Genomic DNA, 18,267 nt, shown 5'->3' on the forward strand with positions numbered 1-18,267 from the left:
AGTGTTTTGTAGTGTAATTACAAAAATGGGGATAAGAGACAGGCTGGGAATGCTCTAAGGTTTCTATTCAAAATGTATATATGAAGGACTTTTTACTTGACTATTTCTCACTACAAGTAACATGGGATGCATCGCTTATCGAGGTGGCTTACTAGGTCATGGTGGATAGTCCGTATCAAAATATTATGTTAGCATACTAACAACATTTAGGAAAATGATTATTCCATGGCGGCTTATTTTATTTAGTGTTCTTAAAGCAAGCTTTAGAATTAGTTTTTTTTATCACGAGCCCTTATTACAAATTTAATCTTTTATTTGAAGAAAAGTTTCCTACAGCATTTTATTCCCTTTTATTTTTTACTTTTTAACTAACGTATTAAAATAAATGTATAATAATAAGACATTTTCTACCATAAATTTTTCTATACATTTACACTTTGTTGTGATAATGTTAACCTTGCTTTTCTTTAACCTTTTGATTTGGAAAGTGCTTTATGTGGTACGTTACGATGTATGAAGTTATAACCCTATAACAAAGCAAAACCTGTAACACTAAAACAACATTAGCACATTGTGTTGAGGTGTATGTGATTTTGTAATGTGTTACGATGTAATATTATATGATATGACAAGATCATGTTATGTGATGGTATGGTGTGGTTTGGTAGGGCATGATATGGTATGTATTGTGTCATGATATGGCATGGTACGGTGCGATACGATACAATATGATAAGATATGGTATAATATGATATGGTATGGTATACTATGCTATGATTTGATGTGATGTGATCTGATATGATATGATGTCATACAATACGATATTGTGTAATACGATACAATACAATACCATATGATATGCTCGATATGATGTGATATGATTAGTATGATATGATACGGTATAGTATGATATGATACGAATCATACGATACGATATGGTATGGTATGATATGGTATATGACATGACATGATACGATACGATACGATATGATATGATGACATGATATGATATGATACGATACGATACGATATGATAAGATTGTCATACGATATGATGTCATGTGATACAATACGATATGATATGGTGTGGTATGGTATGATGTAATAGATATCATATGGTATAATATATGGCATAAGATGATATCATATCTATCATATGATATGATACGATATCATATGTAACGATACGATTTGATAAGATACGATCTAATAAGATATGACCGGATCTTATACGATATGTATAATATTGTATGATATGATACAATTATATATGATATAAAATGCTATGATGTCATACGATATAATAGGATTTGATATGAATAATAAAGTATGATCGGTACCATACGATATTTTATAATTTAATATTATAACATGTAATAGCATGAATATATATATATATATATATATATATATGGTAATGATCCTAAGAGAACCATTGGCAAATTGAGAACTTTAAGAACTATTTTGGACCACTAAAAATACACTCTAAAAAATATTAAAAAATTATAAAACAAACAAAACCGAAAATTTTAAAAAAATAAAAAACCAAAATTCTTATATTTCATTCCGATTTCATTAAAAAAAAACGAATTTTTTTTTCTTTTTAATTCGTATTATACCTATACACATATGTATACTTTCATTTAATCTCTAGTTACGTAATATACACATATGTACATTATCGTTTACCTTAAATTATACATATGTGTATAGGAAAAAACATGTGTGTACATATTATACATATATGTATGATAAAAAAAAACCGTTTTTTTTTCTTTTTAATTCGTATTATACCTATACACATATGTATACTTTCATTTAATCTCTAGTTATGTAATGTACACATATGTACATTATCATTTACCTTAAATTATACATATGTGTATAGGAAAAAAACATGTGTGTACATATATGTACATATTATACATATATGTATATGTATAATTTAGCTAAACCGAGAATTTTTTTTTACGTTTTTTTTAGAAACGGGGATGATAAATAAGAACTTTGGTTTTTTTACTTTTTTTATTTTTGTGTTTTTTTTTGTTTTATGATTTTTTTTATTTTTGGGTTTTTTTGTGGTCCAAAATGGTTCTCATAATTCTCAATTCCCAAAAGGTTCTCACATGATCCTGATCCTATATATATATATATATATATATATATATATATATATATATATATATATAGGCAATGGATCATGCGAGAAGTGCGAGAAGTCGATCTCAACCATTGATTATCTCTAATTTATTCAATGCATTAATTCCTTTAATTACTCCTAAAATATTCTCCACATTAATTATAGTAGAAAGTTACACATTTGAATTATCTATTTCCTACATATAAAAAAAATGTATATGTAGGTGAATTATATTAAATTGATCACCTACACAAATAACATAATAATCTACACATAGCTCATATTCAATTATACAAATTGTTAGTTATTTTTATTTTTATCAAAATGTAACTCGTATTTACCAACACAACTTATTTTCTCCTACACTAATTTTGTTTCTTTTATTTTTCACCAACACATAACTAATATTAACCTACATATATCGTATTCACCTACACAGCTTGCTAGTTCATTTTGTTTTCACCTACATATAAATAATATTCATCTACACATAACTCGTATTTGTCTACACATAAATGATAGATTATAAAATAATTAAAATTATAAAAAAATATGATGTGTTCCTACATTGCGAATATTTTACAAGCTTAGGTTAATACTATTAATTGTATGTGATATCATGAACAAGATTTGTTTGTGTAGGTTAATATTCTGATATATGTAGGTAAATACAAATGGGTAAGCTATAACATGAAGTAAGTTTGTATATGTAGGTTATTATTGTGATTTGTGTAGGTTAACATGAACTAGTTATGTGCATGTATACAAATATTGTGATTTGTGTAGATGATAACATGAACTAGTTTTTGTATGTGTAGGTTAATATTATGATTTGTGTAGGTATTTATTTTTATGATGGTTAATATATTTATATTTTTTATAGTATGAGTATGATGGTTTTGTTTTATGAAATTGTTTAAAGATTAAATCAAATTAAAAAATAAAAATAAATGTATAATCATTTGCAACTTAACATTAATTAGTATTAATTACTAAAAGAAACTTCTAAACTTTTTACTAATCTATTTCTACAATAAAATAATCCAAAATTAAAAAGAAAATTTATGATTGGCCAGAATCTCTTCTCGCAGTTCTCACACTAAAAACACTTCTGAATGAACCCAATCCTATATATACACACACCAATGAAAACAAATGACTATTGAGTTATTCAAATTTTTCACATTGTACAAAAAAAAATGGAATTTATGGCATCCAAGAAAAAATAAGAAAAAAGTTAACTCCATGGAATTTACGGATTGATCTATCAATGCTGATATTTGTAGCAAAAGTGATAATAGACTGGCAAATCAATAGCGGATGGAATAAACATTGCAGCTGCTGATAATGAAACTGTAGTATTTTGAAAAATGAGATGAACGAAATGAAACTATCCCCACATCCTATTTAAATAGAATGGGTATCACCCATACTTTCATATTGGCTCACAGAAAATACAGTTTGGGCCAAAACAAATGATATTTTACACTTAACTACTATATGATATGATGTCATATGATATAATACTATTTGTTATAACATAATAAAGTATGATATGATACAATATGATATTTTATTAATTGAATATTATATGCAGTACATGTTTATCGATCACAACATAATATAGTATAACAATAAAAACAAATGATTGTTGATATTATTTATTTTTGGATTGTTGATATTATTTATTTTTGTGATAAAAATATAACTTATAACATCCAAACAATTTAGAAATGTATAAAGCATGACAGCTCCATATTTTAGTTCTTCTAGCGAGCTTAATAGTAAGATGTTTTCCATCTCAAAACATGATTACAAATTTTTCGGGTGCATCATATTTAGTGTCCATATTTTAGTGTACATTTATTACTATTCAAGCGTGTCTCAAGGTATGTTATTTTAGGATGTTTTAGAACAATATATCTTTATAATTGATAATAACAAAATACTTGTGATGCATTACAATTCTAACCCTTTCCATAACTAACATCTACCAACTAAAAAATACTTTGACACTTTGACATATCTAACCCTAAACTTTACATGTGAGCGATATCTATCAAAATCGTCATTTAAACTAAAATCTTGGGGAATTTCAGCTCGTTTAATCTCTGTCCGGTCAGCAAGAGTCTAATTATGCATTTACCACTCTATGATGCTGCTTGGTTGACCTAAAGCAGAACCACGTGAATAATTTCTCTCCGAACCGTTAGATGATGAGAGTTTCACATTCGAGACGTCGGATCACCTCCATATTATACCAGGGCCTCTCTGTACTTGCTGGCCTCTTTCTTGTCACCTTAGCTGGTCCTTCCTCATCGGGCCCTAAGCCACCAAGTCCTCCTCTGTATTCTAATGCACTATGGGCCTCCGTACTTGCTGGCCTCTTTCTTGTCACCTTAGCTAGCGCTTCCTCATTGGTCCATGTTGGGCCCGGTTCTCAAATCCACCACAGGCAAGATCTGATTTTTCCCTAGAGGAATCGTTAACAGGAGCAGCATCCGCAATCACTTCAGGAACTGCCGCGTTATTTGGGTCAAGCCTACGTTACGTAGACTGCAGCCCATCAGCTCTGGACCTGATAAATCATTTTGTTTATAAATTATTAAAATAGTGTCATTTTTGTAATCTCAAGAAACATTTTATAAAAAATAAGAAAAAATAAATAATTATTAAATAAATAAACCCTACCCATGAATTATATTACAGCTTTTTTGCAGTAGCTGCTTGAGCATACTTTCCTTGATTTGCTAGATGAACCCATGATCGCCTTACAAGTTACATGGCACTGGATACATCTAACACTGTGTAAAAATAATTAAACCAATTAGCAGATCTAAATTTGATTAAACAAAGAGAATGAGAATAAAACCCTTTTTAATGCAATTGAGAACATGAATCTAGAGCCGAGATATAACAGTCAAAATGATCAAAATATATGAGCATGAGAAGATCTGAAGATGGATTGAGGTTACTACCTTAGGGTGTCAAAACTGGTACTATGAACAATCAACATGTTGTTATCACGGCCCGATTCCGATTGACTGCAAAAAAGATCAGTTTATAGAGTGAGTAATTAACAAATTCTAACACAGAAACACAGCAGACGATTTTTAATTTATTCTGCAATCGATTACTGAACAATCAATTAAGGTTGATGCAATAAGCAAAAGTGAAAAGATAAGTCGGTGAATAAACTTTGCTTACATGGAGGATGTTCGTGGCTTGGGACAAACAGTCTTCATAGGCAAAACAATGAAATGATTTAGAGATGAGATTGAGATGAATGATGGGTGTCTCTATTTATAAAAGCAATGGCGTGCTTGTATCCCTTCTCTAACCCTAATATATTTTAAAATCAGCCGCCACCAAATACTCTTTTGGTCAAAACAGTTTTGTTTTCTAAATAAGCAAAAATATTACCTTAGAATATTAATAAAAGAAAATGTTAAAGCCTTGGTGTTAAACCTATATTTCACCTAATTCCTAATCTTTCATCTCATTCATTCTATCTATTCATGGTTCATGAGTCAAAACCGTTTTGTCAAATAGGTTATAACATAGTATGGATTATATTCATTATTGAATTAAGTGTCATTTTAATACCTAAGGTTTGACTAACTACATAACTTTAGTATCTTTTTTTAAATTTCTTGCGCAACACAGGTGTTTACAAAATCATGTTATTTTAGTACTTTTCGTTAACCCATGTTTGTTTTTTCCATTAAATATACATTAAATTAATTCACAAGTATTTTAAGAATCACCACTGAAATAAGAGACCTTATTTATCTTTATCGTTTGACAAAACCCGTGTAATACACGAGTTCAAAAGCTAGTATGTATTATACACACTATATATATTTATTTATTATTATAATTTAGGGTTAATTTCAAATTTCAGAGAGTAATAATGATCGACTCTAACTAAGTTGTATCGATAACTGATAAACTACAATACTTATTAAAATATCTTTTTAAAAGTCTTAAACATAGCAAGAATGATGCGTCCATGAATGATCTTCCGAATCTTCTAGTGAAAAACAATGATGTGCAAAAATACAAGTACAAGTACTAGATTCATGTTTTTTACGAGATGGGAGAATCTTCCTTAGGTGGTGCAAAGCGGAAGCGCTTTAATGATAAATACGGGTCATGTGGAACAAGAAAGATCTGATTTGTTACAAATATAACAAGTTGGGAGATTACAAGCATTGCTATGGATAATCGTGAAAGGAAAACGATAACAAGGAAGATAAAGAAAAGAAAGAAAAGGTAGCTACATTATTGCTATGATATCGAGGCACTCTTCTTGATGAATACAAACCATGTAAGTGGATTTAGAGCCGTCTGAAACATGTGAACACAACACTTCCATGATCAAGAGTTATGAACCAGCCAATCTAACCAGCGCCATGGTATCTCGTTCAACTAAACAACTAAACCGAAACGGGAATATAGTTAAATTTTTGTGCACTACTAGCAACAACATGGCTTCCATTTTCCCTATCTTCATAAAGAACCTCGTCTTCGAACATTGATTTAAACATGCATATAGATTGATAACATAATTCATCATATCCTAATTCACTATAAAAAAAAATTATTGCTGGTGGCTACTGAGAGCATCAAGAAGAGAATTGACGAAAGGGTTCTTTTATTTATTTTGGTCAACGGAATTTTTTTAACCGTATGAATTTTTGTTACAATGAAGATTTCTCTTGGGGTTTATGCCACACGTTCCAAATTTGAAATTCCATCTTCCCCGTCTCTTTTCTTTCTTTTGTTCTCGTGGACCATGGTCCACTGCCACCGAACCACGGCCTTCGGTTCGGTTTGACACACCACGGTCGTCAAATGTCCATTTGTTTCTTTGCTTTCTTTTGTTCTTGCCGGACACTGTCCATTGCCATCAAAGAATGACGCCTGACCACAGTCTGGTCGCGGGTGTCAATTTGTTCTCGTGTTCTTTTCTTTTCTTTTCTTTTTTTACATGTTTCGTTGGGATAACAATCGTATCCCTTCTCCAACCCTAGCTAATATATTTTCAAATTAACCCCACCAAATACACTTTTGGCCTAAACAATTTTGTTTTCTAAACAGGGAAAAGTATTACATGTATAATTTAGAGTATTTCAAATACCGGAGTGTAATAATGACCCACTCTATCCAAGTTGCATCGATAACTGATAAACTTATGAACTGATCTTATTAAAAGTCTTAAACATAGTAAAGGACAATAGTTTCATGAAAGAATCTTCCAAATCTTCTTCTAGTAATTAGAAACAATATTGTTTATAAGTACGAGAACACTAGATTCATGCTATTTATAAGACGGGGGAATCTTTCTTAGATGGTGCAAAGCGGAAGTGCTACGAAGATAAGGGTAAAATAAAGTTCGTGTGGAACAAGAAAGATCCTGTCTGAAGTTGGGAGATTACAAGCGTTGTTATGGATTATCGTAAAGAGAAAACGATAATAAGGAAGACAAGGAAAAGAAAGAAAAGGTAGCTACATTGTTGCTATGATATCCGAGACACTCTTCTTGATGAATACAAATCATGTAAGTAGATATAAAGCCTTCTTAAAAATGTGAACACAATATTTCCATGATAACCAACCAACCTAACAGCCACATAGTATCTCATGCAACTAAATTGTCACACCACGACTTAGGGCTTAGGAGTTTGACACCCAATTGGTACACGTGTTGTAAATATATCAGAGTTGCGAATTTATTTTAGCGGAAGACTTTAAAAAATATAAATTTACATTGAAAACTTACTCAAGAATTAAATACCCGAATATTTGGTTACAAAATATTGTTTTTATATTATTACAAGGATTATATTCAAAATTGAGCCATCTTGTATCGCGTTCATCTATCCCCATAACTTTAATCCTTGTCTATAGCTACCTGCACTTAATTACCTGCAATTGTTGGAAAAAAATACGTCAGCGATTAGCTGGTGAAACGTTGACTGACTCTTAAAATAATTTATAATAGTCGCTAAATACAAATATAACTTTCTGCTTCACAATCTTAGTAGGAATGATGGTTATTCCCGGGATCTGTACCACTGCCCTGTACACACAATTCAAGAGTTCCCCGGGTATATAGCCCCTGTTTGGAGACAGAGTTCCCTGAGCTATGTAACCCTGTTTGGAGAACCGGTTATGACTGACTTGGTTTTGTATGCCAGTTTAGTCAATTATGTTTGGATCCAGACACATGTATAATCGGTCTGAGTTGCTTTTATTTTCTATTTTGTATTATAATGATTTTAGAGATCTGTAATCTCATGTAAATGTTTATCAAACTCTTTGTAATAAATAACTGTCTACTACAAGAGTAAAAATATCTGTCTGTAAAAGGTTTAATGTATTCACTGTGATTGTCAGTTTGGAGACGTTTGAAAACCTTTCATGTGTGTATGATGTTAACTTATAGTAAAAATAGGTTTGTATAAATACCTTAATGGAGTTTCTGGATTAAGCTTTAGACCTTAAGTCTGGTTTAACCTTGATAGAATTACAATCGTTTATGAAAATATACTTGCATTTATATATGACGTTTGGAATAGCATGCTTTGGCCTAATAGGTTCTATCACGTTTGGTAAGTTTCTCCGGGTAAGCAAACGGGTCTCACGGTTGATTGGAATTTGTACGAATTACTTTCCTTAGGCAAGAAACTTACTACTAGTGATATCCCCCTTCTAGTTACTACATGTCTGTCAAAATATATAATTTTGATATTACTTCTTATGAAAGTAATGTCATTTCTTTTTGTAAAAACATTAGTTAGAATATAGCAATCTTTCAAAGTTAACGATTATAACCTCGACTAGGTCTAAGCTATCATAACTATATGTATTAAAATAATTTAAACATAACTCCTACCTTAAACGATCACTCAAGAATAAAGATAAGAAGAAAAGAACAACAACTCGTCTATAGAACTTCAGTAATAGAGACGGTTTGAACGTTAGCAGGACTTCGAAGCTTCGTAACTCGCACAAACTTCGATGAATATGCCGTCGGTTCACCGGAAAAGTTGGGGCACGAGTTACTAGGTTAAGTGTGTGTTTAGAAAGGTGTTTTTGGGATGAAATTGCTCAAACCCGTAGCTGCTCTTTTATAGGCAAATTTTGGCTCCCTTTGCGATACGCGATGGGGCTTTAGCTGTGGCCATCGCGTATCGTGACACCGCAATATGCAATATAATAAGTTTTTTATTTAATATGACTTTGTATTTTATTTAATGTTGACGGTGTATTTTGTTATGATAGTGATATTGCATGTTAGTTATTTAGCCTAATAACCGATCAAACCCATCCGGGCCCAAAAATTTGACGTCAGAAAAAAGTCGAATACCGAAAAATCTCGAACCCATAGGAAAAAATTCCTGGACACTTGATTATGTTGTGTAAATCACTGACTTGAGCATGGATGGTCTTCGACTCCTAACGAGTTCTTTGTTGTCGTGGCCAGGATTTGAATGTAACAACGATGTTCAACAAGACTTTAAAATGTAAATTGGGATCAAATGAGTTTGCTATTAATTGTGCTTGCATGAAAAATTCACCATGGATTGTCTTACCTACATGTAGGGCCAGCTCAACGAATGTGAAGGCCTAAATCGAAACAAGGTTTTAAGGCCTTTTTCATCACGATTGTTAAGAAAAAAAATTGCTTATTACAAGTTTTGAACTCATAACCTATACTTTTGTAACAACCAAGCTACCACCACACAAATGGATTATTTTGAGTTTATTTTACCCAATATAATATCTATATATAAAGTTTTTTTTTTAAAAAAATTGGGGGCCTTAATTAAGTGTGAGCCTAAAGCCCTAACTTGCTTTTAGTGTCCCACGAGCCACCCCTGCCTACATGCTATCAATAACAAGATCACATACACATGCATAAAATACTTGTGTGAATAAGATCACTCTTAGTAAGAAGCCAAAAATAAGTATAACTTATCACAAACTTTAACCACTAACAAAGGTCCACATAATCTTTACAATCATTTCTAGCTTAAGATGACAACGAGCTTTGCTTTTCTAACCAACTTTAAGATTAAACCGAAAGTCATTTTCCTAAGTTGTTCAAAACCAATCTTCAAACAGTAAGATGCAAACTTGATGAGAGTATCTGCGTTGTGACCAACTTTTTCCATGGAAACTGCCTAGCAACTCGCATGCGCCTCTCGACAATTCTTCTGTTTTGAGAGCCTCTACAGAAGAGCATAAGCAAATGTACAAAAGTATCCTTTGAAGAGTATTATTGGTTTTATGATCAAAAAGATGCTGACAGGAGCCTGCTGATGGTGGGCTGAATCTTTTTGCTGGTGCACTAAGATTCTGGTTTAGTTCAGGCGTGCCAGGGACAGAAGTGTCCGGAAAAGTTAAAAGAGGGGCTTCTGTGTCATTTACCACGGCAGCAACTAACTTAGCTTTTCCATGGAGATCATCATCCAACCATGCAGTAGTCAACGTCTTTCGCTTGCCCTTTTCACGTCCCTGAATATGGTCAATCGATAAATTTTCATGCAATCCATACAGACATCTTTATGGAGTTGCAGTTTTAAGGGTGCGCTGAAACTGAAAAAACCGATCCGTAACTGAAAACCCGAAGCCAAACAAAAATTGACAGTTTGATTTTATGATTCGGTAAAACCAAACTTTTGGTTCAGTTATGGTTTTGCATGTAAATAAAACCGGCGCAAACCGAATTTATGGATTTTCATTTTTTATTTTGAACTTTAAGTAGTTTATAAGAATTTAATAAATAGTGTTACCCAAATATTTTAGCTCAGATGTATGATAATCAATTAGTTAGTAATTAACAAAAAGATTTATGCCAAAAATTTTAGTCCAAAATTCATAGGAACAAATTTTTTTATTTTTGCCCAAAAGTTTCTAGTCCAAATGATAAAATAGAAACCGAAACCAAACCCAAACCCAAACCAGAAACCGAAAAAACCGAAACCAAGCAGTTTTCAAAAGCTCAAAAACCAACTTTTTGGTTTTTGGTTCACCCATGCACAACCCTAGTTGTTTTCACCCGAGTTCATTGTATAGCAGAAATTAAAAATATTCAGATAGCTAAAATAAATTTGAAAAATAAGGGCAAAATAAAGATATATTGTGATGAAAAATAAGGACAAAATAAAGATATATTGTGAAACACAAATAAAGGCTATCATCACTATATTAAGATGGTAGTGGGAAAAGAGGTGGCCCTAACTTCAAAAACTTTTCAAATAAATAAGCAAATCCAACTTTCATAGGAAATCAGTAGGGTACTGCATAAAATTTTCAAAGATTAATATAATCTAGATCTTTATGGCATTACAATGAAAAAAAAAGAAGTAAAATATCATTGATGGACAGATTATGCAACAAACAAGAAACTACAAACCTTCTCTTGCAAAGCGGTTCTTCGGCGTTCTTTGGAACTACAAATTGCATTCCGTACTCCGTGGTTATCCATGGTCCCATTTGGCCACAATGCCGCAAGCTTGACAATATAAAAAAAAATCAAATATGCATGTATGACCATTTATATATTGAGCAAATGTCACAAAACAGCAAAGTAGTTATAACTTTGTTGCAATTCGGTCATGAAACAAATACCTGAATGTAGAATTTACGTATTTCCGAGCTTTTAATTTCATCCATACCCTGTCAAGTTTAACATGGTTCATGAAAATATATCACTTACAATGCAACAATATAAAATTATCTGCACTTGTATGATTAAATTACCTGAACATAAATGTCATAAAAATCACATATTTTATCTTCCATTTCATGGTCCATGGTGTAATTTGCTTTAGAAGTTGCATGCAACTCCATAGCCTCGTTATCCGATCCATCCTGTTTTGCAAAGTTAGATGTTATGTGTATACAGAATCAAAAGTCTGATGAACAGCAGCTGCACTTTTGAAAATAGTAAAACATGTAGAAATGAAGTTATTTCACAAAATTTGAATAACTGTCCTTTACTGTGCTATGCTTAAGCCTCTTGGAACAACTCTTGGGGCTTGGTTTTATAGCGCGTGAGTGTACAGCCAAATAAGCTTTATGTACAACCAAAAGCTGCATCTCTCTCATCTCTTTTACATATCAGCCTTTTAAAAAGTAATGTTTTGTAATCTCTTCATCGTTTTGGTCATTTCAAATTAGGGGTGTAAACGATCCAAACCGCGTCCAAGATTGCCTAAGCTCGAGCTCAGCTCATTTCACTTACAAGAACTCGTGCTCGGCTCGTTTCAAGCTTTATTTCTGAAGCTCGATCTCGGCTCGTGAGTAATTCTTCAAGTTCAGGCTCAGCTCAGCTCAGGCTCAACTCGCTAAGCTTAAACAAGCCAATTGGTGTACTTTCAATTTTAACCATTCTAGATTTTATTTGTATTTTTTGGTTTAAAAGGCATAGTTGCTATACTTATATGAACCAATAGAAACCACGTATGTATGAATCGAGTCGAGATCAAGCCTATATGAACCAAGTTTATACGTGCTGAATAATATAAATTTTTTTACCTTTATTGGGTTCCTCAAATTGATCATTTCAATAACCTCCTTTTTAATCTGACTGAATGCGATAGCATCCCCTCCGCATGCTGATATTTCAGATGGAACCATATCCCTCAACCATCTCTATACACACAACAGTAATACACAGGTTGACCAGTCAATCCTCTATTTGTTTTACTTTCCATAAATAATTTATACGTTAAATACAATTAACCTATAATGACCGCATTTTGGCATAAAAAAGCATAGGAGATTGTAAGTCTAGAATAAACCTTGGGTGACATTTTAACTATTCGACCCATTTCCTTTCCAGAAATATTTATAAAATTGTAGGGTAAATATTGTAAAAAACCAACATACTTTCTCGTTTTTCACCAAAAAGTCCCTCGACATAATTTTTGGCATATAAGTCTGAACATGTCAAAAAAAGACCCGAAAAAGCCCGCAGAACACAATCGAACAACTGATCAACCCTTTTGTATTGTATATAGGGATTTTATTATAGCATACTTGGGTTGATGGACTTTTTTGCATTATTTTTAACATGTTGCGGGACTTTTATATTCCAAAACTATGTTGAGGGAATTTTTCATGAAAAATAAGAAAGCATGTTGGTTTTTATATTAACCCATCAGCAATCAAATAAAAGCTGAATTTACCTATTTCAACATAATTCGGTTGTCGTTCAAAAAACATAATTCGGTTAACCCCCCCCCCCCCCTCCTCTTCAAATGACAGTGAATCTTTAGCTTTAAGCAAAGGGAAAATAAAGTACTACAAATGTCACAATTTTCAAAGAATACCTTCAATGTTCTTGGCTTCAACCAATGCCCAAGAATGCTCAAAAGATGCAAATTCAATTCATCTGGAATTCTCCCATGCCTCGAATGCTTAAAGCCCAAAACAAAAACCGAAAAAATGATTAAATTATCATTCTTGTGTTATTCTCAACATAAAAGGATGTGATAAAATAATGTCATAATGGTTATAAGTACCGCCAATCTAGCAACAGTCTCAAGCTTTTTCTTAAGTTCCCGAGGCAATCTGCTTTTAGTTCTGGCTGCATCTTCAACATCACCATGCAGACATCTTGCTGCGAAAAATCAAAAATAAAAAACACAAATACTGTTAAATTAAAAATTGTTTAAAAACTTTCCAAAATAACAAGAATTTGCGAATTTTATATTAAAAATAGGTGTGTAAACAAACCAAACATTCAGAACAGTTCGTGAACCTTCGGTGGGAAGTTCGTTAATGATCGTTTACTTAATAAATGAACATGAACACATGTTTCATTCATTTATGTGCGTATATTTAAATTTTTTTATGTTCATTAGTTTACGTTTTCTTATGTTTGTTTGAGTTCATTAATATATTCATTTAAAAAACTTTGGCCCGCTACAACTTAGTTCAGTTTTAAAAACATTTTAGGCCCAACACATTGTTTTCACATTACTTTTACCAGATTTTAGCTCGGTTATGTTCGTTCATCTAGGTTCAATTATGTTCGTTTGTTGTCTGTGAGCCATTCTTTATACTTTTAAAAAACGAACATATACAAACACGAATACGTTTATTTTCTATATAAAGGAACACAAACAAGAAACTCCCATTCATTTAATTGTTCGTGTGCGATTGTTTGTTCCGTTAAAGTTAAACGAATGAACACGAGCATGCTCAGTTAGTGTTTGTTGGGTTCGTTTACAAGCATAAAATTATAACCATCTGAAATTTCCCACAAAAAACAAGATTGTTGCGATTTTACATTAAGAGGTAACAATAGTTATTTGAAATATGAATGGACTTACAATCTGCAGCCATTGTCTCTAACTCCAAGATGGTACTCGCAAGCATTGACTCATTCACCATATTGTAAGATTCATCTTTCATATATGTTGGCAAAATACTCTATTAATTTCAAACCTAACATTATTGTAAGTACACATCCAAGTTTACACAATATAAATATGTTCTACCGTATTGCTGCTATAAAGCTAAAAGGTTTGTTGAGCCACAGTTTCATGTATCGGTTTTTACAGTCAAATGTCCAAAATACCCTTGTAATAGTGACAAAACATGGGTATTGAAGTAAAATTAATATCATGAATAGTTTGAAAATGATAATCTTTTTATTGTTGTTGATCGGCATCCTTGCATAAATCACTTTTATAGTGCACATTTAAAAACCATCTTATGTAAATTAGGGGTGTAACGAGCCAAGCCAGTTCAACTAGGCTCAAGCTCAGCTCGTTTAACTTACGAGAGCGAGAGCTCAGCTCGTTTAACTAACAAGAGGTCAAGCTTGGCTCGTTTAACTTGCCAGAGCTAGAGCTCAGCGTGAGTAGTTTTTCAAGCTCGAGCTCGGCTTGTGAGTATATTTTTTTCTCAAGCTTGATCTCACTCATGTAACATTTATTAATTAATTTATATACATCTTCAGTTATTTTTTATGCATATTTTAATTATAAGTTTTATATATAACATTATATATATATATATATACACATATGTGCGAGTGTGTATTTGTATATTATTTAGTTATTTTTATCATAACTTTATTATTATCATGCATATGTATATTAAATAAAACTATATACAAATAATATGCTCGTTTAGGCTCGCGAGCCAGCTCGAGCTCGTTTAAGCTTGGCTTGATTTGAGCTTTTAGAGAGCCGATCTCGAGTAGCTCACGAGTGGTTTGGTTCATTTACACCCCGGGCTGCAATATTCCATATCCACCAAATAATAATGACTAGGAACGTACTTGGGTGCACATGTGCTTGTGTGTTTAGAGTATATACTCACTTCTGCCTGCATTGTATAAGGCATGTTCAGGTCAGGAAGCTTAATTCTTCCATTGTTGACTGAATGTTGTTCGCTTGTTAAGCGTACCGATCGAACCCTTGCGTGTCCAGTTTTTGTGTTTTTTGTGGCTTCTGATATAACTGTCTGCTTTTTTGATCTATAACTAGCAATTTACATCACAAAGATAAGAACATTAATGTGATAATACTAATAAGAAATCATTGGTTGGTTGTTACAAACTTCTGTAACAAAAATGCCTGTTAAGATCGGTTAATTATGAAGACGAAAACTCATGACAATTATATTATTTATTGCTAAAATTTATTCTATCAAAAAGTCTAGGAAGCTGTATAAAAGGTTTGCAAGATCTCACTTTTGATCATCCTTCTCTTTCTTAAGAATGATGTTAGAACAGTTGCTTCTTGACTCATCTTCTTCATGAAATCGCTTCTGCAAAAATAGAAAAAAAGGAAATAATAGTCAAGAGAGTGAATCCTATTACTGTATACTGAAAGACTAAAATAGATGTACTCATACTACACCATATATTATAGAAAGCAAATTACGTATAATAGTGTATCATAAAGCATGAAGAAAAGAATAACTAGTTTTAGCTATGTTACTAGTCACAACTAGTTTTAGCTATGTTACTAGTCACACAGAAACATTACAAACAGTGCAGGAATTTTAATAAATAATTTAAAAGCAAATTAGGTAGAAGCTCTACAAATATATTAACTGTGGTAACTTTCTAGTCTTTTTCTTGTTATAATATATAGCTACTTGAATTGCCATGTGTGTCACAACCTATATGTTTATATGATCCTATGTAGATTTTCCTACCAATGTGACAATGTGTTCTGTAGATTTGAAACCTATATTAATTCTAGTTCAGCAGAATACATATTTTTTGACAGTATGTGTAAAATGTAGATAATTTCTTTTCCTAGATTAGAAAATAAAAGTATTAATTTATAGGTGGCATCACATATCAAGCATAAGCAAAAAGAGTACGGTTTAAGGGTGGATATCTTACAAACTCGTAACCATAAGACGGTGATATTTCAATTAGGAAACGTGTTTACTCTTTGCTACAAAAGGAATTCTAAACAGATATGGGTGAAGGTTGTGTTCACTATTTGGTAAAAAGTGATTTGATGTAATGTTTAGATGTTCATTTAATTTTAAATTTCTATTGCCTTTCAGTTTCTTATGTGACTGTTCACTTGTGTATGGTGAGCTTGGTTATAAAAGGCATGAGGCGCTTTTGTTCTCGAAACCGAAGTGCGAGGCGAAGGCGCTAGCATCATGTAGGCTTTGAAAATTAGTATTATTTCAAAAATATAATAAAAAAAGACGGCCTGATATATATAAATAGACTTGAAACCATAACAACTTCTGTTGCAGCAACTGAACATACAATTCCTATTGCCCAAGATTAGAAGCAAATTGCCAGCTTAGAGATCAGTTAAATTTCATACTACCCGCAAGAACCAAACCAAAAAAAAAAATCCTAATGCAACTTTCCTCAAAAACACACATAAATATGCACCAGGTTTGTTCAATTTGTTAATATTATATTATTATTAAGCAGCTGCAATACCCCTTGAAAGAATTTAATATAAAATCACAAATTAAATAATGTTATGTTTCGCAGTATTTAATTTGTTGATTTCAGGCATATATATATAGGTGCTACAAAATTTGAAAAAAATGAATTAGAGTATAATACATTAAGAAAAGAATGAGCAGAAAAAAGAAAAGAAAGAATTGTTAGCTAGGTACAAACCGGGGAGTGGAGTGGAATGGGAGTAGAATGTTTAAGAAGTTGAAGCAATTGTTGTTTCACCATATTTCAACTCTATCTCAAACCTCTTCCTCTCACTATCCATTTCCATTGCGGATTAAGAAGCAAAGGAACAGTTACTATGATTTCCGGGTTCAAGATTGTGGAATTGAGCAGGTGAGGGTTAATGAATACAAGTGGAGTAAGAGCAAGGTGTGTGTAGTAGTAATTGGTCTGATCGATGATCTAAACACAAGAGTGCTTGCCAGCATACATCATTTATGGACATTTTTACCCAGACAAAATTATTTATTTATGGATTACACCTTTACAGATAACACATTATTATTACCCTTTTCTTTATTATTTTTTTTAATAATAACTAAATCTATATTGCGGACAGATTCTGATCCATGGCGTGTTTGGTTACACTTTTTAATGGCTTCTGGGACCTTTTAATGGTTAAGTTTTAAAAACATGATTTAGAGACCACATTTTAATTAGTTAGATCTTTTATTAATTCAATACTAAATTACCAAACAGCCCTTTGCACAAGTGTTTGTTATGTATGAATCAAAGGCGAAATCCACCCAATGCCATCTTCACTTTTTTCCATCCATGAGTCACCCAAAGAAATGAAGAAACATGTGTTACTAGCTATTCATTGAAGTATGAACTTTCAATAGGTTTTAACTTTTAAATATGAGTGAGATTCAATCCATCTTGATGTTTCACCCAGGCTTAAATCCGAAAATATCGAATATGGCACATGAGTGAGATTCAATCCATCTATTGGTGCTTCACCCAGGCTTAAATCCGAAACATCGAATATGGCACATGAGTGAGATTCAATCCATCTATTGGTGCTTCACCCATGCTTAAATCGAAAAATATCGAATATGGCACGTGAGTGAGACTCGGGACCCTCAACGTCAATCATAATAAATCCTTGAAACAACCTAAGGCAAAACTCCTGACCAACCCCACCAAA

The 18,267-nt window shown here is 32.2% G+C and overlaps 1 protein-coding gene across 1 annotated transcript; it reads right to left on the reverse strand.

Moving 5' to 3' along the window:
- Window positions 1-10,059: 10,059 nt before the first annotated feature.
- LOC143614746 (ubinuclein-2-like) lies at window positions 10,060-16,975 on the reverse strand. The gene is made up of 11 exons (XM_077088088.1): window positions 16,884-16,975; window positions 15,864-15,940; window positions 15,491-15,653; window positions 14,494-14,593; window positions 13,681-13,778; window positions 13,489-13,575; window positions 12,692-12,808; window positions 11,915-12,025; window positions 11,783-11,830; window positions 11,568-11,666; window positions 10,060-10,666 (listed from the first exon to the last, which is right to left on the reverse strand). Exons 3-11 carry the CDS (start codon window positions 15,512-15,514, stop codon window positions 10,253-10,255), a joined length of 1,098 nt encoding a protein of 365 aa, XP_076944203.1. The 5' UTR covers window positions 15,515-15,653; window positions 15,864-15,940; window positions 16,884-16,975; the 3' UTR covers window positions 10,060-10,252.
- Between the last annotated feature and the right edge of the window lie 1,292 nt (window positions 16,976-18,267).

Source organism: Bidens hawaiensis, unplaced genomic scaffold, assembly GCF_021521415.1.
Source record: "Bidens hawaiensis isolate Kalapana, Puna unplaced genomic scaffold, B.hawaiensis_p1.1 tig00040833_1, whole genome shotgun sequence".
In the NCBI taxonomy this organism is placed as follows: domain Eukaryota; kingdom Viridiplantae; phylum Streptophyta; class Magnoliopsida; order Asterales; family Asteraceae; genus Bidens; species Bidens hawaiensis.

Excerpts from the sequence above, each read along its gene's own strand:
- LOC143614746 (XM_077088088.1), bottom strand. The coding sequence starts at position 15,514 with ATGCCTTATACAATGCAGGCAGAA. Across the intron at positions 11,831-11,914 it reads TTTATGACATTTATGTTCAG|GGTATGGATGAAATTAAAAG; the intron begins GTAATTTAATCA and ends TAAACTTGACAG. Across the intron at positions 10,667-11,567 it reads GAACCGCTTTGCAAGAGAAG|GGACGTGAAAAGGGCAAGCG; the intron begins GTTTGTAGTTTC and ends GACCATATTCAG.